The 26,865-nt window shown below is 43.2% G+C and overlaps 1 protein-coding gene across 2 annotated transcripts; it reads left to right on the top strand.

The window, feature by feature from the left end:
* Nucleotides 1-1,763: 1,763 nt before the first annotated feature.
* On the top strand, nucleotides 1,764-26,580 carry LOC310695755 (tumor necrosis factor receptor superfamily member 10B-like). 2 transcript variants are annotated; one of them, XM_083480671.1, is made up of 10 exons: nucleotides 1,764-1,954; nucleotides 9,037-9,160; nucleotides 12,077-12,208; nucleotides 13,284-13,398; nucleotides 14,987-15,093; nucleotides 15,374-15,469; nucleotides 17,008-17,048; nucleotides 18,172-18,339; nucleotides 18,931-18,994; nucleotides 21,118-26,580. In XM_083480671.1, exons 1-10 carry the CDS (start codon nucleotides 1,856-1,858, stop codon nucleotides 21,408-21,410), a joined length of 1,239 nt encoding a protein of 412 aa, XP_083336797.1. In that variant the 5' UTR covers nucleotides 1,764-1,855; the 3' UTR covers nucleotides 21,411-26,580. The 2 variants fall into 2 exon arrangements, with proteins under 2 accessions (XP_083336797.1, XP_083336796.1); XM_083480670.1 differs by lacking the exon at nucleotides 1,764-1,954 and adding an exon at nucleotides 2,261-2,615.
* Nucleotides 26,581-26,865: the final 285 nt, after the last annotated feature.

Raw genomic sequence — 26,865 nt, 5'->3', positions numbered from 1 at the left:
CTTATTTTGCTTATTCCAGCCCTGGACTGGAGTGTAGCAATTAAAATCTCAATAAGAATTTTTATTTTCTTTTTTGGGGTTAGGGAATACTGGAAGCAGGAATGAGGATGAGGTTAAAGAGAACTGGGGCCAAAATTAGTGTGATATGAGAGCTATCATGACTTTAAAATTAGTTTTCATGGCTGTAAAGCAGTTTCCAATCAAACTCCCTACCACCACCAAGTTTTATTAAGCTCCACTGGGGAGAGGGGAGCATAATACAGATAATAAAGCTCCCCCCCCCCACCCCGCCCAGGAGGGTCAATAGCAGCAGGGCCAGCACTGGAGCTTAGCATCCTTGGGCATTTGCGAAGGCCCACAGCCCAGCTTGCTGCTCATCCCTAGACCCCATCCTGTCCAATCAAGGAAGCTAAGCAGAGTCAGGATCACTGGTACCTGGTTAGGAGACCACCTGGGTGCTAGATGAGGCCTGGCACTTTTTCCATAATTCCCTTCATTTGCCAGTCAGGCAGGTAACAGGATACAGAGGAGAAAATGCTGGCAGCACAAAAGTCTCAGCAGCTCAAATCTGTGATGGTCCCAACACAAATGGGCTCCTACCCCGGCTGGCTATAGGCTGTAACTTTAAGAGTGAATGCCTGGATTTGTTTTTGTTTTCCCCCCTTCTCTTCCCTTTCCTCTTTGTGTGTCAGTACAATCCTGTCATATCTTTTGGATTGTAGATTTGAGGCCTGGGCATGCTTTGTTCCTGGTTTTGTAACAATTACCAGAGGCATAGATCACGACTAAACAACAGCAACAGATCACTTCAGCTCTGCTCAGAGTTGCAAATTAAGGTGCTACTGGACTATGTTGTTTTTGCAGCAACAGTTTAATTGATTGGAAACCATTCTTTCCCTTTTCTTTTGCTAAAAAGGCTCCCAGAGCAGCTTCCAAATCACCAGTAAAGATTCTTGTGGTATTTTTCAAAAGACTAACAAATGTGCAGCACAGTCCTAACCATGTCTACTCAGCAGTAAGTCAAATAAAACTGGGCAAGGACCACAACCTCATGATGTCCTCAGGTGCCACATGTCCCTTTGTTTTTGCCACGACAGGCTTGTGCACCTGGAGAAGTGAATTCTAGGGCTGTGCGTCTCCTTTGTGCTACTGTATCCTTTGCGACAGTCAGTCAAGACGCACCACTTTATTCAGGCCGGGCAGGGATCCTCTTGCCTGAAGGCAGCCCTGTTCAAGGAAGGTTTTAATGTGTGACATTTTGATGTATTTTTAATCCTTGTTAGAAGCCGCCCAGCGTGGCTGGGGAAACCCAGCCAGATGGTCTGGGTACAAAATAATAATAATAATAATAATAATAATAATAATAATAATAATAATAATAGCCTTGTTCTGTGCTGTCCCCGCCCCCCGAATAGCGGTTGCTTTTGTGTGTGATTTCAGTTTATGACTTTAACTATGTTTTTTACTCATTTTAATTGTGATAGGTGCTATTTTGTGTGTAGGTGATATCCTGGGACCATTTGGTGAAATGGCAAGCAGAGAAAAAGAGCTAAAATGGAAATTAATTCACTCGTTTTTGCGGCAAAAAGCCCCACGGAGTCTTTTGGCACCTTTCGGGGCGATAACGCCATCCCTCTTGAGCAGTGCGAACTAAGGAGCGTCGCGCCGTCGGGAATCCCCCGGAGCCTGGACGCGACGTCAGGTGATGGGCGGCGCCTCGGGGCCCTTCAAGTGCGCGGGGCGCGGGGCGGGCGGGCAGTGCGTCTCGGGCTGGCGAAGGGGTGGCGCTGCGCTCGAGTTTGTCGCCGCTGTTGCTCTGACATTTCCTTCCCGCGATCTTCTCTGCCCGCCCGGGATGTGTTCCTGTCTCTTGGAAAGCGAGCTCCACCATCGCCACAGATTTGCCATGGCAGCCAAGCGGCTTCTTGCGCTTTGGGTCACTTTGTGCGTTCTGGTGAGCAGCGAACTTCCCCGACTCCGTTGGGCTCCTCTTTGGCTTCCTTCGCCACTGCGCGAGAAGAGCTTCAGCTCTTTGCAAAATAGACCTCAAACGCGCCCGGTGGCTCTCCGGACGCGGCTTCTTACTGCAGAACAGAAGGGGCCCCGCTTAGTGGGTGACCGTGTGCGCGCTGGGCGTGGAAAGGCGTTCCGCGCGTGGTGCCCCACTTTCGACTCTGACAGGCCCTGGTGTCCGCGCCGAGTCGGGAAGAGGGGCTGGGAAAGATTCGCAGAAGAAACCTGGCCTTGGAGGGAAAGGAGTCCGGGGAGGGGGTTAGATATGAACCCCCCCCCCACTTGTCTAGGGGCGGGCAGCCCCATCCTCTCTCGCGGTTTGGGGCGCGCGTAATCGAGCAGTACAGATAATCGCGCGCTTCGTAAGTCCCTTTTTGCACCCAGAACATGCCCGGGCAAGTCCTGTCTGCTCGCCTCTCCATTTGGGGAGCAGGCGAGGGAAATCGGGGAATTTGCAGCGGGACTGGCCACCGGGGGCCCGTCTTTCTAGGAACAGGCGTCGGAGCGGGTTGCAGATTTGGACCGTTGGTGTGCGGGTGAAGAAAGTTTAGTTTTCACACTGGAGACTTAAATCGGTGCTTAATTTGGCATAGATGTACAGGGTGAGTCTTTGAAAAGAGGCCGCGTGGAACATTTGTTCTCTGGGCCTCTTTTAAAGGCCTCTACCTTGTCTCGCTTCTGAATTTTTGTCCCGAGTTGGTAGCATTCGCAGGTACCCAAGAAAAGTACTCCTGCCGGTATTCCGTGGGTTTACTCGAGAGGCAGGTCTCGGTGCCTTAAAGTGGGGGGTGCAGGGGGGTATTTAGCGTCGAGGATTTTGCTCCTTGGTGCTGCGTTGCTTTGCAGAGCTCAGCGCTTAGGTGAAAGTCCCTACTGAGAACTCGGTGGGACTTGCTCTCGAGTAGACCTGGTTAGGTCGCGCAAGAAACGTTGGGACAAAGATGGCTAAGCGCGGCAGGTAGGATGTGTTGACTGCCTTGAAAATTCACCAGCTCGGTCTTTGAATGAACAACCCCTTGGAAACCAGACCCGGTCTTTAAATGACGGATGTAAAAGGGGGAGGGAGAAGGCTGGATTCTGGAAATATTGGAAATATTCCCCGGAGGAAGGACTCCGGATGGGTTAAGGCTCCCGTCTTGGCCAAGCGGCTCTTCCCCTCCTATTGGGAGAGACGGCCCCCTTGCGCAGCCCAGCCGGCACATACCTATTTCTGATGCAATACTGGGCAATATTCATGCACTTCTAGCCAGACTTAGTGTTGCAGCAGCCCGCTCTTGCCTATCCTAGGGACTTGCTGGGGCTTTCTCCTAGGTAAAGCCGGCATAGGCAGCATCCAGGTTTACAGTGATGTGACTTCGTGGGACCGCTCCTTTTCCCACAATTTTGGTTGCTACATAATAGTTCAGTATTTTATCAGTTGCTGTGCTGGCCTGGTGAGAAGCTGGCAGAAAGTTAATTCATCAACTTGCCAGCCCTTGTTAAATAACGGTGAATGAAACACTAGATTTATGGTGCATAAGTTTAACAACAGCAAATGCCAGTGGCATTTTCCTGCTGACTTTTGGCAAAATTAAATTCTCAAATGATTTGCTTAATTTTGATTCTGAGGTGCATAAAAGGAAATTATTAACAGCCACTTATGAGCTGATGGGCCTACTTTGGTGTAAGTTTTTCAGGATGGTAGTTTTGAGTTAAGACACTTAGTTGGTCTCATGTTTCCTCATGGAAATACTGTAAAATACATTTTATAAACTTCTATATTTCTTGCTCTATTTCTGCTAAAACAGTTCTTTGAGGGAGAAGATGAAGGTTTTGTGAAGGTGGTTGGAATTAAAGATGTAGAGGCTGCATTCTAGTAATACATTTTAAAATGTGGTTTCCTTTCAAGACACTATTTGACAACTTCATAGACGGTGAATCATTGTGTTTTGGATCACATACAACTTGTTTCCCCCCCATTAGGGCCTTTTAAAAGGTTAGTGTGTTTACTGCTTTGCTGTTCTGCTATTTATTTTTAAATCTAATATTCTAATCTTGAGATATTGGCATCATTTTTTAATAGTTGTAAGCTTTGTGGTGCATAAATTCTAGAATTAAAAATAAAATAGACTGGTGAATAGAAGCAGTTAACTTTTCTAGTGGAAAAGTTCCAAAATGTATAGTTGGGTAGTAGCTTCATTAGTTCTAACCAAAATGTCATACAATTGTGCAAACTTTGGAGAGCTCGATAAGTCTTCATCAGGCAAGAGATTGATGCGGTTTATGTGGATGTACAGAAATTAGGCTGATTGTTACTGCGAGGACATCAACTTGCAGACTTGCTTCCAAGGTGGTGATTGCACTGGGAATACTTTTCTCACAGGCATTACAGGCATTGAGTTAAACACCTAGGATTTTGGAATTAAACAAGGATCGTTACCTATTTCTGAAAATTAGTCTAAAGGATAAGCTGACCTCATGATTGCAACATCCTTTCTAATTTTTGTATGTTTTTGTGGTTTCCTGCACCCCTTTCTACCTGCTTGGTGTGGCAACCTAATGCCTGATGAAGAGTTCTGGAAGACTCAAAGGTTGCCATAGTTCTGTGACATTTTGGTTGCTCCTAATAGACATTATCCAACTGAGTATTTTGGAGTTTTTCCTATGGACCAACAGTTACCTTTTGATGCTTATGGCTTAATGGAAACACAGGACTTCATACTCTGCTTAATCTGTCGGAGGCAGTGTGCCTCTGGATAAGTTTCTCAGAATCACAAGTGAAGAGAAAGTCATTGTGCTTTGGTCTTGTATGTTGACTTTCCAGATGCAGCAGGTTGGCCGCTGTGAGGGATAGCTTCTGGCCTAGATGAGCCTTTGGCCAGATGCAGCAAGGCTTTTCTTATACGTAGGCGGTGTTCTTATCTACATTACTGTTGTAGGAAGAAGCTTTTATGTATGGTTAGTAGACCAGATTCTGTGGCTATTGTGGCAGGAATCAGAGGGGTTAAGCTGAAATGGTTCTAGGCAGTATGGTTTGTTGCTGGTTAACTTGTTCCCCTTTCAGGTAAAAACAGTTTTGCTTTACAATGTGATGAAGTGATAATATGGTGGCTGGCATCCCAACACCAGTGAAAACCACAGTCCCCACCTTGGGAACCATTGTGCCAAGTTTGGTGAAGATACTCTGAGTGACTGCCAAACCCATAGCAAACAGATGGTTAGGCAGACAAACCACTTTTCAAAACAGATACTAGATCAAATCAAGGCAAGGTTATGACCTTCCTTTCTGAAGCCTCCACCAACCCTCTTGATAGCATCACTGTGATTTTCTCAGCACAAGACGTTTATTGTCTCATTCAAATCAGACCAATTCTTTTGTTTTTGTTTCACTGAGAAATGCACAGAATTTGGTATCACGTGCAGCTTCTTTCATTTTGAATCAAGATGCCTGTCTGAAGCATCACTTTGGTGTGACTTTGCCCATTTTGGACATAGGTTTGGCCAGCTTTTGAGATATCATCACTGAGGGTTCCTGAGGGTCTACATCAGCGTTTGGGTGCCAAGTACCATTTTGATTCAAGAATAGCAGACTGAAACATGATTTTTGGCTTGACGGATCCAAACTCACAAATTACACTACCCAATTAGGTATTTCCCAGGCAGTGCTGGACACTCTCTACCAGGCTTTGTAGTGCAATCCTCTGCATCAGAAGTAAGTTCCATCAGGACTTTGCTTTAATTCTATGAGCCGACTTCTTTATGTTGCACACTCCTGGAAGTAAGCCCAATTGAACAAAGTGGGACTTAACATCTGAATAAGCATGCATAGAATTGCACTCTTGATCAGACCATGACAAAATGAAATTCTTTTAATTATGACCTTCTCAGTTATGTCCAGTTCATAAATTCTAAATGCTTTGTGGGTTTGAGCCCCACACTGGGCACAACATTCCTGCGTTGCAGAGGGTTGGACTAGAGGACCTTTGTGGTCCCTTCCAACTCTGCAATTCTATGTGGGGGGGGGGGAGGGTCCAATCTGGGCAAAGGTGCTGTCCTGGGGATTGTTCTGGTTGAATATGCCTCCTGGGGATTGCTCTGCAAATCAATAGTACAGCAAATAGTACAAGTTTTATATGGGAAGTTATAAATAATGAATACTATGATGAAGTAATAAAACTTAGTTTTGATAAATAAGTATTGCATGTATTTCAGTTTTTTAAATTTCTTCAGAACAGAAAAAATCCCCTGTGGCTTCAGAATTTCTGGAAATTGAATATCTAGCCTGGTCCAGTATCCTGGTGCTAATAGTGCATAAACAAGGCCTGAAGCTCTCTCCCCCCCATTGTTTCCTGGGTCAGTCTGAAGATTCAGTTTATCTATCTTGTCTGTTGATAAAAGTTTTATCTGTTGATAAAAGTTAAACTGGTCTAATCTTTAGATGTGTAGGAAAGGACAGTTTCTCTCAATTCTGATGGATGTTGACTACAATTCTTTCCTTCACTACCGTCACTTGTCCCAGATATACTGCCGATCAATTTAGTTGGATAATGCCAAGTTCTAATGTGAGGGATAGAAATAAATTCATCTATCTGCACTCTTCATACTAAGTTAATATTTCTGTTACTTATTTAAACGTTTATAAACAGTACTTCCATAGGGTTGCCATTTGGACAGAAAAGTTATTGAGCTTTTTTTTAGTTTTGGCCAAAGTTGAGCAATTTTTGAGGAAAATAGGCAAAAACGACACTGCCGACGTGGTCTGCCATACGCCTGGATTTTCCCGGACATTTCTCCGCATGGCAGCCGTAAGGCAGTATGCAGACCAAAAGCACAATATTACAATTAACACTGTAAGGCTTCACTAAGAGTTGGTTGGCAGAGATTTGAACGGCCTGTTTAAAATAATAGTTTTTAGAAAGTGGCTAAAAATGAGCAGGGTTAACTCCTGCCAAACATCTAACTTCAAGGAGTTCCACAGACTACCACAGTTTCTTCCAACAAAGATGCTCCAGCCTTCTTGATAAAATTTTTCTGAAGTAATGAAGAAAACTGGAGGGCTGGACCTGTAGCCATGATGGGGGTTGCAGGGGAGGGCCCCCTCAGAGTTTCCTCAAATTTTTAGCATTTATTTATTTTAAAGTATTTTACTTAGTGCAGTTTAAGGAAACATTGTCCAGCCAGTATTCTCCTCAATATTGCTTATTAATAAGCAATATTCTATCTGGTAGATCCAAAGCCACTGGGATAACTGGTTGGCATTTAGCACTTCTGTTTTGCATGTTCTTAAAACAGTAATAATCACCACTGAACATAGCTGGTGTCCCATTGCTGGTGCTTGAAGACACGTATACATGACATTAGCCACAATCTATATTTGTTGTGTAGTTTCTTAACAAATACTGCTATTTGATGCATTCCCCCTCAAATTGGTATCCATTCAATTTGAAAACTTAGCCACATTCAGTTAAGCTGAGGCATGGACATGGGACATGGTTGGTGCATGTGCACAGATAACAATTTGGGGGGGGGTCGCAAGTGTGGGGAAACCAGATGGGTAATGTGCATCAGGTGAACACATCCTCCCCCCCTCTGGCATGTGAAGCAATGTGAAAATGCAACTTGAACCTCGCTGCATTTTAAGCCATTAAAGTGTGTACACAGACTTACTCCTAGCAAGTTTGTTTAGGTTTTCAGCATTAGTCCATTTAACGGAGAGCTTTATTTTCTGTTATTTGTGCTTGTTTTCTACTTTTAAATAAGCTTCTTGGATTTCTTATCTGCTGTCTGAACAAGGAGGCTGACAAGGGTGTGTGGAGTTCAGTTTTGAGCAATCAGCAGCAGCTTATCAGTGTTTGAAAGAAGCAGTTCTGAAATGTGTAGACAAGGAGAGGATGATGTAATGCTTCACCCTCAGAAAATAGTTGGAGGTGGTACTTGGAGCAGCAGTGGAGAGAACACTTCTCTATTTATGCTCTTGTATTATTCTTATTTGTCTAACTAAAACATGGGTAGGCAAACTAAGGTCTGAGGTACAGTGGAGCAGCCCCCTGCTGAGAAAGTTTGCTGACCCCTGGTCTAAAATGTGGCCAGTTGGGGAGGGGTGTGGAATGATCTTGCATAATTTCTTCTACCACGAGAAGTTTGTTTTGCCCACTTGCTATGCTTTTTTAAAAAACAAAAAAACTATATGAAGATGTTATGTAGATGGTACTTAACACCTAACAAATTATCAAAAATGTGTAGGAAGGTTCCTAATAATTGCTGAAAGCGTAAACAGGTATGTGGATCTTTTTTCACATGTGGTGGACTTGCAAGAAAGTGAGTTTGGGGAAATGATACATGATGAGATAAAGATGTTTAATATGAGTATATAAAAAAAATCCAGAAGTGTTTGTTAGCCATTATAGAGTCAGAACAGGCTGAGCTCTTGGGGCTGCTTGGACAGAGAAGATTGGGATGCACCAATCAGTAGGGGAGAGAAAGGAACTGAGACGTCCCATTGATGTCTGCTTTGTTAATGAAAAGCCAGACTCTTCCCATTTGTGTGGAAAAGGTCCCAGTTTAAATTTCTGGTATCTCCAGGTAGGGATGGAAGGACTTCCTCCTGAAATCCCAGCTCTCCACTGCCGCGTAGATAGTCCTGTGCTAGATAGCCTGATGCATATAAGCAGCTCTGAGAGGAGGGGTGAGCAGAGACCAGAGCAGCAGCAGTGAAGACCTTTGCTTTCTAGTTGGGGGACATTTGTACATCTGGCACTGAGAACGGCTGGAAGATCTATGAACTCCTGTTAAAATTAGTCTGGATAGCTAAGTCTGGATGTAAGATTCATTCCTTGGAGAGGGAGCAGAAGTCTGAAACATTCCAGGCATGGCAACAATTTTTCAAAGTGTCCCCATCATCCCTCCAAAACCACAGGAGAATTGGGGTGTTAACAAGTCTGGACACCATGGCAGCATTGATCATAAACGTTGCCAGTTCAGCAGAAAGTCTTAGGGCAGAGGCAGTCTAAGGTAACTCCTGTCCCCTCTTGTCTTTGCTATCAGCTTGAAGCCAAGGCAACAAGCCTTGGTGCAACCCAGAACCCAGAAGACGCCGTATCTGTGGCCTTGAAACAGAATGATGAGTTCTATGAACACAAAGGGCGTATTTGTAAGAAATGCCCTGCAGGTACTGTATCCTCAAATTGATCTGTCTCAGTCTGCCCTGCATGCCTGCCTACTTGGCTCCATTTGGTTTTTTGCCCTCTGATCTTTCTGACTCTGAAAAGCATTAACCAGAGTAACTGATGAATAGCTGTGTAAGAAGGAGTTTTCATATAGTATATACAAGCAAAAATACTGGTTGTTTTAACTAACTTTGAGAAATGCATAAGGCTTAGGAGCACCGGACGTTGCTGAAGCTGAGCAGGTGTGGTCCTGTTATACCTGCCAGGAGGTCCATGTAACAGCAGTTTAGAACTTGAAAATAGCCCAGCTTCTTAATCCGGAAGGAAAACCATGTCTAGGAGTCCTGGAATCCACATTTAGCTATAAGTGAGGACTGGAAAAAATAGGTCTACTTGAGAGAAAAATGCTGCCGCCGCCGAATTCAGCCTACTCTAGTTAAGGAAGTGACTCGGAGGTTCTCGATCCTCCTTCTGGTTCAAAAAATAAAATACATTCTGTGACCAAAAAATAATCTTCAATCTCATTCTGCTCTTGCTTCTGAGTGAGGCTAGTCTGGCAAGTCACGTCAGGTATTCCTCCTTCACTAGAGTGTCTGCTTCCAGTATAACAGAATTTTAAAAAGAGCACAAATACCACAAAGAACTTGCCACTATTTTCCCTGCATCATCCATTCCTGATTTTCAGGGAAATGGCCTCAGGTGATGCGCCACCTAGCGAACCGAAGCCAGTTTAGGTCTGGTCAGGGTCAGGGTGGGAACCCAGTGTACCTGCTTCTTATGTACTTTGCCTTTGGTTCCATCAGGAAGTAAATGTTTCTGTGACAGAAGGTTCAGACCAAGCAGAGTTTATTGGTGCAGCGCAGGCAGAATCCCACCTGAGGGATGTATCTCTGTGCTGAGCTGGAGCTTCACTCAGGCGGGTGGAACTGGATGGCAGTATCTGCTCTGAGGAAATATTTAGAGCCAGAGAAGGCAGTCTCTGAGCTGGGGGTTAGATTGAAAGACAGTGGTTATTTCTTTTGAAGGTATACAGACACAGGAGAACTGGGAATTTTGGGAGAGGAGAAGCGGGGTTGTGAAGGAATTCTCCACTTAAATCCCAATTCAATAGGAAGGAGAGAGATCTCCTAGTGAGAGGAGACTAATCCGAAACCAGGTAGAAAGGGAGCATGTGCTGCTCCCCTGCTCTGATGGACGAACAGAGGAGCCTCAGGTGTGAGATTTCTAAAGGCTGGGAAACGGAAAGGCAATAGGACAAAGTGCCAGCCTGTTTCAGGACCCTCAAGTTACTGGAAGCCTCAGCTCTCTAAGACTTGGGGCAAGTTTAAGTAACTGCAGAAAATCGAAGCTGTAAATGTACCATCTGATGGAGAAGCCTGTGGCATCTACACAGGCAGAGAGAAAGATTCTTGGAAGACTTCCAATTCTGAAATCTTTCTGTTTACCATTCTCATCGTGAAATAAATCCTTTTTCTGTTTAACTTCCCAGAGTTTCTAAGTGACAGTTTACTTTTTCGAAAAAGCCAGAAAAAGGGGAGGAGGGGAGCACACTACAGTGGTGGTGGCGGCAGTGGGATCTGAAACTAAAACTCACAACTAAGTACAGTAGTCCCACAAGTAAAATACAAGGATACAATAAAGTAGTTTATAATTTTGTGAAGGAATAAAGGAAAATTACTGGCAGAAAATGGCACTCCCTTATAAAACTCAAGAGTCACGAACAGAGCAAAATCAGAAGGAATGATTTCTGAGGGAAGTTCTAGTCAGTAGTTAGAATTTATGAAAATAAGACTTGAGATGGCCAAAATAGAAGTAGAAAAGGGAAAAGACAGGCTTCAAGCAGAAAAGCAGATTCAGTTAGCCAAAATACAGTCAGAGAAAGAAACAGAAATATATAAAAATATAAAATAAATACAGCTAAGAGCAGATTTACCAAGTCCACAGAGAAGTGAGGAAATTGCCTCAGTGAAACAAAAGAAATTTCCATGTTATAAAAAAAGGGGGTGATGTGGAGACTTTATTTAGTTTTGAGAGAACTTGTAATGATTTAAAGGTTCCAGATGAAGCCAGAATAACATATTTGCACCCGGAGATTTGTGGAATTCTCCTTGAGGTTTGCTCAGAAATGAGGGATGAAGAAACCTCAGGTTATTTGCTCTTTGAGAAAAGGGTGAGCGCCCATGTTGGGCATACTGCTGAATAGTGCGGAAATACTTCTAGAGAGATTAAAAGAAAACCTGGTGAAACTTTTGCCCAATTGACTCGCTGTCTAGATAGAGCCTTGAATAGATGAAGGAAGTAAAGTTCAGAAATTTGAAGAACTGAAACAATTGATAGGCTTGGAGCAGTTTGATTACCGTGCTCCCTCAAAGTGTAGTTGGTTTTTGAGGGGTAAAAAGCTGTGGAGAAAGCCGCCAGTTTACTTGATGAGAAAGAAGGGGATATTGGAGGGTCGCCATTCCCACCCGCCTTCAAGAAAAGGAATGTTTGGGGCCCCTCAGTGAAGTCACGTGCTCACAAATTATGTGTACTACATTAGTAGTAGTAGTAGTAGTAGTAGTAGTAGTTAGCAATATTTACTGGTAGTTTCTTGTTACCAAGGTCTTCAAGCAACTTACATTTGCAGCTATAAATACAATATACGGTTGTATAAAAGTTTCCTGCCTTGCAGGGCTGGACTAGATGATCCCTGGGATTCCTTCCAACCCTACAACTCTAAGATTCAGTTCTATGGGTCTGTGAACATTCTCACCACGCAAACACCTATGCACACAATCAAAAACACACAGAGCCCAGTGTGCATTGGTTGCATTCCCAGAGACGGAGTTTTCTTACAGGAATAGTCCATGAGCAGTTCCTGGGCTGTGAGACAGTTTCTATTCTCTTTTTCTAATACACTTCTTTCTTTTCTTTTGCAGGTCATTCTGTCTTCCAACACTGCAAGAGTTCAGGAACTGAAGGGGTTTGCCACCCCTGTGAAAATAATAGATTTTCCAAATACTTGAATGATTTTGAAAGGTGCCTCCCCTGCACAGAGTGCAGACCTCTAGGTACTGAGTGGGGGGGGGCAGCTTGGGGGCTCTTTTGGCCTAGAGGCAGAGCACAGCCTTGCATTGCAATGTTCACAGCTGAACCAATGGTTATGAGCTGCACATGAGGGCGAAAGGATTTCTTTCCAGGTTGTCACATAATAGAAGGTCATCTGCAAATGCTTTTGTTTGTTCATCAGATTTTTTAATACTAAAGTAAACCAATGATGACAGGGGACAGCCCTGTCTTGTCCCTTTTGTAATTTTACATTTTTCTGATACAACATTATTAACTATCAACATTGCCTGCTGGTCTGTATAAATTGCGTCAATTCCTTTTAGAAATAAATTTCCAAAATTCATCATCTCCATAGTTTTTTCCATAAAGGTCCATGACAACGCTGTCAAAGGCCTTCTCTGCATCCACAAACATCAAGGCTGCTTGCTTTTCATTCCTCACCTCCAGATATTCTATCAGTTACATTTCTTATATTATCCTTCATCTGTCAGCCAGGAAGAAAGTGAGATTGATCTTGATGAATTAACTCTTTTAACACCAGTTTCAAACAATTTGCCATTATATTGGCAAATAATTTATAATCATTATTAAGCTGAGAAATCGGCCTATAATTTTTAACTAAGAGCAGGTTTGTGTCTTGTTTTGGAAATAATGTTATATATACTTCTTTCCATGAATCTGGTATTTTTCCTGTATTTAATATTTTATTCATTACATCCTTCAGCGGTTGTATCAAAAAGTCTTGTTAATTTTTTATAACTTTGCTGATAAACCATCTTCCCCTTAATAATTTATTACAATTCCAGAGCAGATTTCTGAGATCCACCAGATACTTCCCACATGTTTTCAATGTTCTTCACAGTAATAATGCCTGCTAGCTTGTTTTTCTTTTTCTTTTATGAAAGCGGAGTGTGTTTTTGTTATTACTGAAAAATCTCACTTCATGCATAGCTCCACTTGCATCAAAGCAACTACTATGATGCTGTAATCAATCTGGCACATTTCACCAATTCTCCCAGGATTCCTTGTTCTGGAGAAAAGGGTGATCCACTTACATGAGTTCCATTGTCTTTCCAGATGAGGTGGTGCTACAGCCGTGCACCACAACCAGTGATACCCAGTGTGCTTGTAAGAGCGGCACCTTCTGCTCCCCTAGCCTTCCATGTGAAACATGCCATACATGCACAGCCAGGTAAAGGCATTAAGATAAGCAAATGGAACCCAGTTACTCTTGCCACAACCTGATTATCAGCTTGTGGTAACACAAGGGCCGACTTTTTTACTGCTGGTACCAGTATTGTAGAATGACCTCCCTGCTGAAATATGGAAGACCCTATCAGTATTGGCATCCTGTCTCTTGGCTCCTGGCAGCATGCCTGTTCAGGCAAGGATTTGCTTGAACTTTTTTTTAATTGTTACATTTTTAACTGGCTAGTTTTATTGTATTTTTAAATTGTGAATGTTTTAATACTTTGAGAGAATTGTTTTCTTATGGACTTTAATTGTATGGATTTTATACTCGTAAACTGCATGGGACCCATTTTGTCATATAAATTATTTCATAGAAATGCCTCCTAACCCTAAAACAAAGCGTAGGCTGCCATCCTGTACTCACTTCCCTGGGAGTAAGCTCCTTTAAACACAGATAGGCTTACTTCTAAGCAGACATGTATGCAACAGTACTATAAGTTGAGATTTTATTTGTCATGAAAGCACAGAGGCTGGGGAGACTAATGAAGTCCTTTGTGAGCATGATGGTACCTAAGACTGTCTCTTCAGGATGCAGGCTAGAAGTTACCTGCTTGAATCCTTTCCTTACTCCCACGTTGGGGGGCCGGGTGGGGAGGGGTCCCTTTTATATTGAAACCTAGCCTTTCAAGATGAAGGCATGACTATAATTATATAATACTATATAATACTATCACAGGGCATTATATATTGAAGATGATTCCAAACATATAGACTACCTCATCCACACTTTGAAATAATGCAGTCCAGAGAGAGCTAAACGATGTCTGAAGGCAGATTATTATTTATTAAGTATTTACTACATTTTTTATGGACACGGGTAGCGCTGTGGGTTAAACCACAGAGCCTAGGGCTTGCTGATCAGAAGGTTGGCAGTTCGAATCCCCGCGACGGGGTGAGCTCTGTCCTGCCAACCTAGCAGTTCGAAAGCACATCAAAGTGCAAGTAGTGCAAGTAGGTAAATAGGTACTGCTCTGGCGGGAAGGTAAATGGCATTTCTGTGCGCTGCTCTGGTTCGCCAGAAGCGGTTTGGTCATGCTGGCCACATGACCTGGAAGCTGTACGCTGGCTCCCTTGGCCAGTAAAGCGAGATGAGCGCCGCAACCCCAGAGTCGTCCATGACTGGACCTAATGGTCAGGGGTCCCTTTACCTTTACCTTTACCTTTACCTTACATTTATTTATATCCTATCCTCTTTCCCTAAATTGTCCAGGGTGACATAGATTAGGTACACCTTCCTAAATATGCATCCCCTACAGGGCTAAAATTGAGCTGCCCATCACCAGGCAGCAGGGTGCAAAAAAGTAGAACTATCATAACAGCAAAGGACACCTTATTGCAAGATTCAAAAGTCCAGTGACTGTTTCAGTTTGATTCTTTGTTGCTGCATGAAAACATCCCTAATTTGTCCACCCACATGATTATTTTGAAACTGTTTCCATCTCTAAGGGAAGCACCTGAAATTCCAGCTTCCTTTAAGTCAAGAAAATGTTTAGTTCCATCTACATTGGTTTTCTTCTTTTGCCTGGCAGGTGTCCTGATGGAGAAAGGATGGTTGAGCCTTGTACCCCTGAAAGTGACCTGCAGTGCGCGAAGGCCCCAGGTCCTGCTGATGCAACCTCTCAAACTCCTGCAGCAGGTAAGACCAGTAGATTCTCTATGTGTGTGCAGAGTTAATGCAGTAGGCAGTATTCTGTTTAGCCAAGGATTTTCAAACAGAACAAGCGGAACTTGCAACCAAACTTTAGTGTAGAATATTGTTCAGCTTTCCAGGCAGCCCTTTCCCATTCCATATCTTCCCCACTAGCTTTCTGCCTGTTTCCTCCCACTGAGTGTTTCAGCTATTTTGGGTTTCCCACATAAAATCCAAATTATCACTTTGTATATGTAACGGAACTTGCTGTTTTTCTTCTCTTGAGGTTCCAGTGGACATATACTTTTGATTTTGGGTATTCTGGCTTGTGTCACTCTGGTTGTTGCTGTTGCTGTTGGAATTTGCAAGTGCCGTACTAAAGGTAAGAAATCTTTCTGGCCTCCTTTATGAGTGAGGTTGCAAATGGTCATGGAAAGCATGGAAAGACCAGGGCATTGCATATTGTGCTCCTAAATGGGGATTTTGTGGCCATCCATCCAGATTGCCAACATGGTCCACATCTGCTTAACTTCAGTATCCTACAGAATCCTTTTTCTGTGTCCTAAGATGAGGGCTTCCAAGTCTCCTCTAAACTGAAAAGAACTAGAATTCTTCACCTAGTCAATCTGAATTAAATCCATATCTGCCTAATTCTACAGGTTTTGCCCCCCACCCCATTAATTTGCTTTTCTAGACATGCAATGGAGAGAAGGGACAATAAAGCCTGCCCTGCCAACAACTGAAAATCATGCCTAGCCATTGCTTGGGTGCATGAGATTTCTGCACACATAGCTGGGGGGGGGGAATTCTGTTGCATCAAAGTTGAGATTATCCACATGCTGATAATACTATTTCTGTTGGAGTTATGAATAGCTCAGAATCCACTAATGTGGATCAAAGGAACAAAAGTTGCCATGGAAACGACAAATTGATCTTGCATTTATGGAATTCAGCTTTTTTATCTTGAGGGTCAATAACAGTTGTTGATGCCAGTATTATGTTACTGTCTCCCTGTTCTCTTCCAGGCCCAATTTAAGTTGCTCATATGATTTACACACCTTATTTTCTGCTTCCCCACCCATCCATTTGTGTCCCACCACAATCCCCAGGACCTCCTTCCACCTTTATCTTATTGATATCACTGCGGCATCAGGTTTGGTGATCATGGCACAAAGAAGGTTTTTTGGTGGCTAACTGCAAGATCTTCAACTTGGAACCCGGTCACCTTAGTGTTAATTGCCACCTATCTCAATGTTGCTGGCAGACAATACTCATCCTATGCCCATGTATTTGGGAAGTATTTGGATATTCCTAACTTGCTCAGGTGAAACAGAGGGCAAGAGATCAAGTCTCTTCTCCACACCCTGATGACAGGGGTGATGGACAGACTGCAGTAACCATTTGCCCCAGCTAACATGGCCATTGGTGAGGAAGAATGGGAGCTGTAATTCAACAAACACTTGAAAGGCATAAGTTTGGGTAGGATTTATTTGCAGTAATAATCCTCCTGCCAAGGGAGAAATGTGAAGTTGTGCTTATTATGTTGGTCATTGACAGAAGTGCAAAGCCTGCCTGCCCCTGACTTCATGCATCTCTTTTGCCATCAGCAGTTCCAGGGCAGCCAGGAAGTGGCCAGGGGCTGGCTTCTCACCACTGCCTCCCTGATTAACATGCTTCCCCCATTGTGTGTGGTGTAGGGAATCAGGAAGTCTGGCCACTGTAGTCCTGGGTTTTCCCTTTTGAAATGTGAGGCCTGAAGCTGATGGGGAAACATCTGGTCTTGGCTAGTCATTTTAATGGATGAACATTTGGGCAAGCCAAGGTCGGGTCAGGACCCTACAGATGGAAGCTTGCTAAAATATTAAGCAGTACATAAATGCTTCTAAATAAATAGTAATGGCATCCTATTTTCTCTTACAGACAGCAGAAAAGGATCTGTAACAAGTGTGTGGGACTCCAAGGTGAGGCCTGCTTCCTTCTTTAGAGAGGGTAAAATCATTAGGGATAAGTGGATTTTTATTTTTTTTTGGTTGCAAGATTATGACATCTTTAAAAAGTTACATGGGAAGCTGTTTTTATACCAAGTTTAGACCTCTGTTCTGCCTAGCTCAGTATTGTGTACACTGACTGGCAGCCCTCTCTAGGGTATCGGGGTGGGATCTTCCTGGAGATATCTGGGTGTTGAACTTGGGACCTTTGGCATACAAACCAAGTCCCCTACCATAGAGCTATGCCCCTTCCCCTATTTCACAATATTAGTTATAACATTGTGACTTCACTATTGCATTACTGCACAAAAATATCAGGATTCCTTTCTCAGTTGGAAGGCCTTATTGTTTTTATTTTTTACTATTCCATCATTTTCAAAGAGGCAGAACAGGGAACCTAAGTCCCACTCTAGCTCACAAAATTCCAGAAAGATTTCCTCCCACAGAATATAGTGGGTTGCATAATTTTGATTTTAACTCATTAAATCTATTCAGTATAGCAGAATGTCAAAATCTGGGTGTGAATCCCTCCTCTCCAAATTGGGTATCCAGACTAAATGGTCATGTGTAAATTTAGTGACATTTCTTTGTGTATTGTAGAAATAGCACTTTGTTTTCTATCAAGTTAGAGTGCCTCATTCCTCAAAACATAACTTGCTTTTTTAGAAGGGGGCATTCCTATTCACAGCAGTCTTTCTTGTAAAATTATTTATTTGTTTATTGAAAATATATGCCGGTACTGCCCTATACCTGCAGGTCTCAGGGCAGTTCATATTTTGGATCCATAGAAAAGACATGTACTGGAACAAGAATTTTCCCTTAAATCAAGGGTGATAAATCTGTGGCCCTTCAGTTGTGACTGAACTCGCAATTCCCGTCAGCCCTGGCCAACGTGGCCAACGGGGATAGATTAGACTGAAAGCCTATGCAAACATAATCAATAATAAATTTCATTTAACTTGGTGGGACAGGATTCTGATAGATATGACTTGTAAAGGTGGTAGGTTAGGTATCTTTTTTTAAAAAGGCAAAATCTACCCATGCACAGGCAAGTAACATTTTGGTGGGCTAAAATTGCATTGCGTTTTATTGCAAGATTTTCCGAGGACTGCGGCGAAAGTGTACTCGTAGACCACAGGAAGTAGAGGTCTTGTGGGATGTACAGGTTAACCAGAGGATCCAATCATCTTCACTTGAACATGTCAATTCCAATGCAAGAGGGCCTGAAACCACACCTCTGCAAACAACTGGCTCTTCAGAGGAGGTAAACAAGGTATTGCCTGTTAGCCAAGTCACATAAATAACTCAAAGTTCAGAGAGAAGACAAATCTGGTAACACTTTATTGAGGAAAGATGAACAAAAACGGTATAATTTGAGGAGAAAGGAACAGGTATTTCTTATTTCAGACCTTGTACAGAGCAGAGACATTCAACCCAACTTACACTCTCAGAACTAATCAGCCAATCAGTGCATGTGCTACCTCAGCAAGCATCTTGCCACTCTACTTGGTTGCGAAGCAACCCCCCCCCCCCGCTTGCTTGCTTACTTACTGATAACAGAATTAACCCTGAAGTTGTACCCAGAATGATCTCTGCTATTGCACTTCTAGCATTACCTGTCTAAAGCTCCTTGGAACAAAGGAGGCTGGTGCACAGTGCTAATTCAGACTGCAAAGAGGCTGGTGGATATCTCTTGCCCACCAGCCAGCAGCTGAACAGAATATTCTCTATCTAAAGCTTGTTTCGTTTTAGAGATAGAAAGCAACTTTACCTAGAGCTGGAATATCCTTTCAGTACTCTTCCATCATTCATTTTAGTAATACATGTGGTTTGTTTCTGTTCTGACCCATTGCAGGTTCAGGTCTCTACAGAGCAGAGAAGGAATCTGGTTCCTGCAAATGGGAAGGATCAAATGACTGGTAAATGTCCTTACATTCTTAGCCTGCACAGTCATTTAAAATATATTGCTAAATCAGGGGTCTCCAAGCTTTTTTGGACCAATAGGCACATTCAGACCCCCTGAAGTTAATGGACCTAACTCAATCAGGTTCATTAATTTCATTGAGTCTACTCTGAGTAAAACATGGTTGAATACCACCCTAAATGTAACTTCCTTAGTTCAGATAGCATTTTCAGAAAGAAATATGAGTGCTTGAATAACTGGGAATAGTGGGAGCCAGTGCTGCTGATTTACCTTATGCCAAGTTCCCTCCTTGCACTCGGCTCTCACCTGGGGCTCCTAGAAGCTGTCAGCATGCGGCAGCTGCCACACCCTGGGAACGACCTCGACTGGCTGGCTAAACCAGGTGTGGGTAGCTGCTGGGTCTCAAGCCTTCTGTGAGTTAGGAACGTCCCCTGCATGTGAAGACAGGCTCCAGCGGATGGAGCAGACGAGACCAATAGTGGGCCCAACAGTCAAGAAGGTGGTTTCTGCTGTAGAGGGAAGTGAAGGGCAGATGGGGCTTGTCAATCTAGGAAGGTAGTCCATTTAGGAGAAGGAAAATTCTGATCCTAAACTGCTGCCTTGTGGGAGATCTTGGGGAGAAGAAAAGGCTAAGCATTAAACCCTACAAAATCCAGAGTGGAGTCCCTAAGGCAGTTGGATGGCGCCTTGTATGTCTCCTTCCAGCCAAGCTGCTGCCAAATGTCTTGCTCTGCTTTCCTTTGGACCACATTAGCAAGGCTTGTCTTGTCTTCTGGGCAGCCCAGGACTTCCATACAAATGGCCCAGGCTTGTGCCCCTGGGAGGTCACTTTGGTGCTGCTAACAGTGGTTTGACTTCACCCCTGGAGGTGCAGTCCATTGTCTCTCAAGGTAGATGGATGCCAACAACAGCTGTCTCAAACCATTGATCTGTCTAACAGTAACAGCCTGCATGGTATCTTCCACATGTCGGTGGACTACAACTCCCGTCATTTCTGCCCATTGGCAATACTAGCTAGGGCTGATGAGAACTGGAGTTCAACAACATCTAGAGGGCACCATGTTGGCAACCCCTGAACTACAGCAGCCAGCAGCATCTCTCCAGCAGCATCTCTCCAGGCACTTCCATCACAGCCCTACCTGAGGATGCCAGGGACTAAACCTGGGAACATCTGCATGCAAAAAACATGCTTCACCAGGCAGCTACAGCCCTTTCCATAGACAGAGAATAACTGGCACAAGATCCCAGGGACAGAGAACAACATCTAAATGGTTATTTGTCAGTTTGGCATAGAATTGATTCTGCCGTGTCAGGCTATAAATAGAAATTAAGCATCCAGGAATGTTAGGAGTTTAAACAAAGACCTAAAGTAGCTGAATGAGACCAAACAGTTCCCCAATTTTTGAAAATAAGACAAGGGATTGGGGATTGGGTTACAAGTTTGTACCCCCAAAACACACACACATTTACGTGTGTTGGTATACCGCAGAATCACTAGAACACCATAAATGCTTGGCAGAACTAACATTTTCAGCATGTGGCAACATATCAGGACTTTGGCCGCTTACATGATTTTAATGGGAACATTGTTTCAGGCTAGTGGTGCCACTATACTGGGGCAAGAAAAGTGTGCAGGACATTGTATGCAGTGAATTTTCTTTTGCATCCATTTTTTTGGACCTTAATTTGGAGGGTATTTAAGTGTGTATGTGGCCCTCTCTTCTGCTCATCATGTGGGTTGAGTTGGATCTGTGTGCATGGGTGTGCACACGCGCATGCACGCATGCACGCGCACAATAAAGTTGTTTGTAGTTTACTCCTTTTATCATTATTCTAATGCCCCCCCCATAAGGTGCATTGAGTCGCTTTTGACTAATAAGTGATGGTGATGATGCTAGATTCCGGTTCATCTTCTGAAATTCACAAGTCATTACATGCACATTTCCAATTTACCTTCCCAGAACTAATAAGGGTTAAGCAACTTGTGCTTTTATTTCATTGTTACGTTAAAGGAGAAGCCCACAGGGGAACTAAACTGTGAGCTTGGTGCCATAGCATTCTGTCTTTTGTCTCACTCCTGCAGACACAGAGCTCCTAATTTTTCTCCTTTCCTTCCAGCTTTGCGCCTGTCTTTCGACATCTTTATTAAAGAGGTTCCCTTGAGGGACTGGAAGAGATTCATGAGGGCCCTTGGGTTGCTGGATAACGATATGGATGCTATTGCTTTGATGCATGTCGGAGATATGAAAGAGCAGCAGTTCCAGATGCTACGGACCTGGCACGACATGAACGGGAAGGGGGCGTCTTTGGGCTCTTTGCTGGAGGCGCTCTGTAACATGGACCTCAAAGGCATTGAGGATAAAATAAGAGCTGCCCTGATTACCCAGGGCCTGTATGTCCTTGAAGAGTGACTTTGATAGTCATGCGAAGCTTCCTCCTTGCAAGCTGTTCTTGTGAAGCCTCTCTAAAAACAGTTGGCTTAGGGTTTTCAGCCTGGAGGAGAGTGTTATTCTTCTTTAAAGCTATATACAGCTTACTTGTGAAAAGACTCTGGGTGGGAGTTGATCATGGTGTGGATTTGCCAAGCGTGCCTTCCTCTTAGCACGTTTCTCCCTTGTGTCCTGAGTTCAAGTGTCTTCAAAGCCCATGACACCTTTGGTCAAGGCTGTTCTCCAACTGGAGCACTCGCAGGCCAGTGTTTCCCAGTTGTCAGTGTTTATACTACATTTTTTAGATTTGCCTTGAGACAGTCTTTAAACCTCTTTGGTTGACCAGCAGCATTACACTTCCCATTTTTAAGTTCGGAATAGAGTAGTTGCTTTGGAAGACGATCATCAGGCATCCACACAACATGACCCATCCAACAAAGCTGATGTTGAAGAATCATTGCTTTGATACTCATGATCTTTGCTTCTTCCAGTACACTGATATTGGTTCGCCTGTCTTCCCAAGTGATGTGTAAAAATTTTCAGAGACACTGTCGATGGACCTTTTGAGGAGTCGGAGATGGCGTTTATAAGTGGTCCATGTTTCACAAGCATACAGTAAAGTTGGAAGTACAATAGCTTTGTAAACAGGCATTTTGGTTTTCCTGCAAATGTCAAACACTCTGCACTTCAGTTGGGAGAAGGCCACACTCATAGAGCTCAGGCAATGCTGGATTTCGGCATCAATGTTGGCCCTTGTGGAAAGATAACTGCCTAGGTGGAAGTCTGAAGACCAGCATGAGGCTGCCTTTGCTGCTCCCCTGCTTCGTCAGCCATGCAGTGTTTCCACCTGAGGGGAAAGTGTGTGTGTGTTTTTAGAGAGGGACAAGGGATGAATTGCTCTTGTTGATGATCATGGGTGTTGACAAGCTCATGGATCCAGGTGCTTGCCACCAAACTACATTGTTATCTCACTTGGTGCACAGGCTGCAGTGTAAAACATCCTGCCAAACTGAGCCTTTTCAATGAACATTGTGGCTCCCATTTCTTTTTATTATAAAATGGGTACCCAGTACGCCTTTTGTATTTGCTGTGAAGGGGGGGGGGGGTCTGGTGCTGCTAAAGTCTACTTTGACTAACGTCTTCAGGAGGTGTGGATGTAAAATGTTGTTTGCCATCAAATCTCATTGCTACATGTCTGAAAGACCCCCCCCCCCCAAGAATATGAACAATTCTCCATCTTGAAACAATGCCAGCCCCAGTATAAACATTTAGCAAATTGCAGAATCCAGCTTTTCTGGGCACACAATTCTCATTTCTGTTATGCAGATTGAGTACTTCCACAAACATTTTCCAAAGGCGTAGCTGTTGCAGCAAAAATGTGTCTTCTGGTGCATTAAAAGCTAACAAATGTTATAGCTTACGGCTCTGTGGACTGTAATTCGTGGTTCATCTGATGAAGTGGGCTGCAGTACACTGAAGCTTATGCAGAGTTATTCTGCTTCCCCCCAGAAAGTTGGTTTTGCTACTCGTGGGAGAGGACAATAATCTATAGGTGATATCCATTGCTCATCCCACTTAGAGAAGACCTGTTGAAATTAATGGGTATGGCAAACTGAGATTCATTAATTTCAATGGGTTTAGGACCTAGTTGAATAGAACCTTAGGTCCCCTCAACACATTGCATCAATGCCTCATCTGCACTATACATTTAAAACTGTAGCATGCCATTTCAATCAGCCATGACTTCCCACACAGAATCCTGGGAACTATAGTTTGTTAAGGATGCTTAGGTGACCCCTATTCTGCTCACAGCTACAGTACTCAGAGTAGTTTAACAATCATTCTCTGTTCCCAGGCATTGTATCTTTGTGAGGGGAATAGCACCCTTAGCAAACTACAGTTCCCAGGATTCTTAGGGGAAGCCATGACTCTTTAAAGTGGTATGATACTGCTTTAAATGTACAGTGCAGATGGGGCCTTATTTAGCAAACCCTGTGGCTTCTGAGACCACCACTTCTGGCTCCACATTCAAGCAGCTTTCTGCAACTGCAAGAACAAGAAACGTTCTTGAAAGCCTCAGGAAATTGGATTCTGTAACCAGTACTTTAGTTCAATACTTTCCTGGAAGTCCATAGGAATCACAACCTGCACTCAGCCTTACCAATAAGGCAAGCTAGTCTTTTTAGAAGCCATTGTTTTTTATACACTTTGGAGGTATCCAGGAACCTCTTTTGTTTGGTATCAAATGATTTTTCTGCCTCCAGTTTACTACGTAACAATGGTTTGTGTTAAATAGTGCCTTTGTGCAGACACAGTCCCTGTACAAGGTGTGAAGCATTTTTAGGTAAATTGTTAATGTATTTATACTTTTTAAATGTTGTGTGTCAAACATTTGTGTGGTTGTTTTTTGTTGTTGGTTTTTTTTTTTACGTTAGGAGGACAGGTTGAGCTCATTGACCAGCTGGAATCTTAAGAGTAGCACAGGGAGCCTTTTTCAGTCCGTGGGCTGCATGCCTTCTTGGCTAACCTGGGAGTCACTTTCTAGTGATGGGCAGGGCCCGAGAGAAAAAGTGGGCACAACTTGTCTTATCTATAAAAGGAAGCATTCCAGCCATGCAAAAACCCAGGGTTTCTAATATTCTCAATCTCCCAGTGCTCACCTCTATCAGGTGGACCCCACAACTTCCCTTGCGGGTGGGGGGGAAAGCTGTTAAACTTTATCCAGATTTGCACACCACAAAACTGCCTATCTATTAACAGCTATAATGAGATAATCAAGTGCTGCATTATTGATGTGGCATTATTGTTCACAGCTGCTGGGAAAATCAGGCACGTGTTTTGTTAATGATTTTGAACAAGTTATGTGTGCAGTAAATACAATGACTGTGGTTTTTATTTGTGAATGCTGCCAGTTTTCTTTTGTAAATTATTGATTTGTGGCATGAATGGATGTGAGGTTTGCCAAGGCCTGTGGCTATTAACTAATAAAATGTATTATACTTCATGAGTCAACATGCCATAATCTGTCTACTCACATGTGAACAACTATTTAGAAAAGGGGAGGGACACCTTTGACCTCCAGATGTTGTTGGACTATAATTCCCAGAATCCCTGATCATTGACCATGCTGGCTGGGGCTGATGGCAGTTGGAGTCCACCAACCACATCTGGAAAGCAACAGGTTCTCCCCAGACCAGGATGTTGATTCTGTTCCTGTGGGCTCTGCCCACCTGCTTTCTCATCCCCACCTGCTTCCAGCTGTAGAAAGTTATGAATAAGGCAGAACCCTGTATGTGTTACAACTACTCAATATCTAGTTTTCCTTCATGGTAAGTCAATGTCTTTTTTATAGTAGGTTGAACACTATGATACCTCATTTTTTTAGTTTTCCGTTCTCTCACTGTGCCTTGCTATCTTGACACACTGGAGAGCCAGTGTGATGTATTAGTGTTGTAACCTCTGCCTAACCTGCTTTTTGCAGGTTATTGTTTTAAGCTGTGTGTGTGTCCAAAATGAACTTACTTGCTCCTGGAAGGAAGGAACTAGTTATGCATTAACTCAATTGGTCCAAAATGGCCCAGTAATGATCTGTGCCAGTTACTATGAAGGTATTGTGACTGGCTCCTTCTGCAGTATTATACGCTTTAAACAGTCACAGCTTCCCCAAAAGAATCCTGGGAACTATAAGGGTGCTGAGAGTTGTTAGAGCTGCCATTCTCCGTTTCCTGGGCAGAGGGATTGATTGTTACAGCACTCTAGGTGCTAGATCTCTTCAGCAGTATATTGTTCCAGGTTTCCAAGTCTCAAAGCGGGTGTCACAGACTGGAATGGTTGGGTTACAGGAAAAAGGAAGAACAGAAATGATAGAATCTGAGAACCTTCCCTACAACAAAAGACTGAAATGTCAGCTGCTTTTTAATTTTGGGCCAGATGACAGAAGAGGCACATGATTAAAGATTGTCCCTATACATTTTGTAAACTACTTTGAGGTTTTATTACAAGCAGGCGGTATATAAATTTTGTGAAAAACAAAATAGATGATATGCAAAAAGTGGAATGAGATTCTTCCCTCCCCACTCCTGTATAGTAGAACTTTGACCATCAAGCAAAAATACCTTTGTACATCACGTTGATGGAATTTGCTTGCACAAGGACATTCTGCTGGCTTTAAGTATTGTTTAATGCTTTTTCCAAGTGCTGTACAGACACTTAAAGACAAGGCTATCCTTGCCCTCGGGCTTTACAGTGAGATTAGACAACTTCATGGAGGAAGGTAGCTTATCTTGTTGAATGCTCTCTTGCTGCTGAGATTTCTGTGTGCCGTGCCTCCATATTTTTGGACAAATGGCTAAGGAAAAATACTCTTAAGTACTGTAGATCCTACTGCATTTAATGCCACCTGTTCTTAGGTAAGTGGGATTAGCATAGTCCCTTGGCCTGTTTGAACTACCTGACTGCAAAAGCTGATGGGAAGGAGTGAATTGTGGCAAATATGCAGAAAGTGTCTATGCAGAAGTGTGCTATGGTTCTTTTGCACATAGCACTGTTTTGGAGAAACATGTATTAAGGGGAAGAAGGTACATCATTGCAGAAGCATTTGAAAGTGTTTGGTATATAGCTACTTTGCTGAGTGTGGCTTAAGCATGCACAGACTGGAAACTGGCATGCTTCCAGCAGTTCAAGAATGCACGTGGGTGACCCATCTTATCCACCCAACTTGAGAGACTGGTTAAGCTTTAATGAACAGGTGAGTCCTTTGACCTGGGTTTAGCTGTTCCAAATGCAACACTATGCCATACTTACTTATGGGTTAGTGGAACAAGCAGAATATGCTTGATAAATTATGTAGCCTGTTTGGCAAAAATTACTTGAAGTTTGTATTTATTTCTAGATATGGTATATTAATGTCTTTGTATTCAGGTGCTCTGTTTTTAGTGATTTTATTCTTTTGATACTACAGATTGAAAAAGCCATGTTTGATATGTGAATATATAAAATAACTTTTAGTGCTTTGCTTTGCCCTTACCATTTCTTACTGTTCAAAGTCAAAACCAACTTATTTGAAGGCAGAAGCTTTTTACCTTGTTTATGAAGCTATGTAAAGTGTCCGGACTGGAGCTGTACAAAGCAATTAAACGATTTTTAAAAATGGTATACATTGCCTTGCAGTCTGTACACATATTCTCAAGGTAGGTTTCATGTAAGCCTAGGCTTGGGTCTCAGGTGACACTTTGAAGGCAGCAACCACGGTTAGTGGGGCTGAGCCAGACCTAGGTGGGAGACTGCTTGGGATAGCATGGGAGAAAAGCAGGATTCTCAAGGATATGGTGGATCAGTGATATGGAATATTTTCAAACTTCCTTTTACAATTTAAATAAAGTTTGTCAACTGTCAGGAGTTTGTAACAGTTTTGGTTGTGAATCAGTAGAGCCCATAC

The sequence above is a fragment of the Podarcis liolepis genome, assembly GCF_965112155.1.
Source record: "Podarcis liolepis genome assembly, chromosome: 16".
In the NCBI taxonomy this organism is placed as follows: Eukaryota; Metazoa; Chordata; class Lepidosauria; order Squamata; family Lacertidae; genus Podarcis; species Podarcis liolepis.
This window is presented reverse-complemented; position numbering and strand designations above follow the sequence as displayed.

Bases quoted from the DNA above. Each gene is read 5' to 3' on its own strand.
- LOC310695755 (XM_083480671.1), top strand. From the start codon at position 1,856: ATGTGTTCCTGTCTCTTGGAAAGCGAGCTCCACCATCGCCACAGATTT. The intron at 13,399-14,986 runs GTAAAGGCATTA...TTTGCCTGGCAG, and splicing joins TGCCATACATGCACAGCCAG to GTGTCCTGATGGAGAAAGGA. The intron at 15,094-15,373 runs GTAAGACCAGTA...TCTTCTCTTGAG, and splicing joins CTCTCAAACTCCTGCAGCAG to GTTCCAGTGGACATATACTT.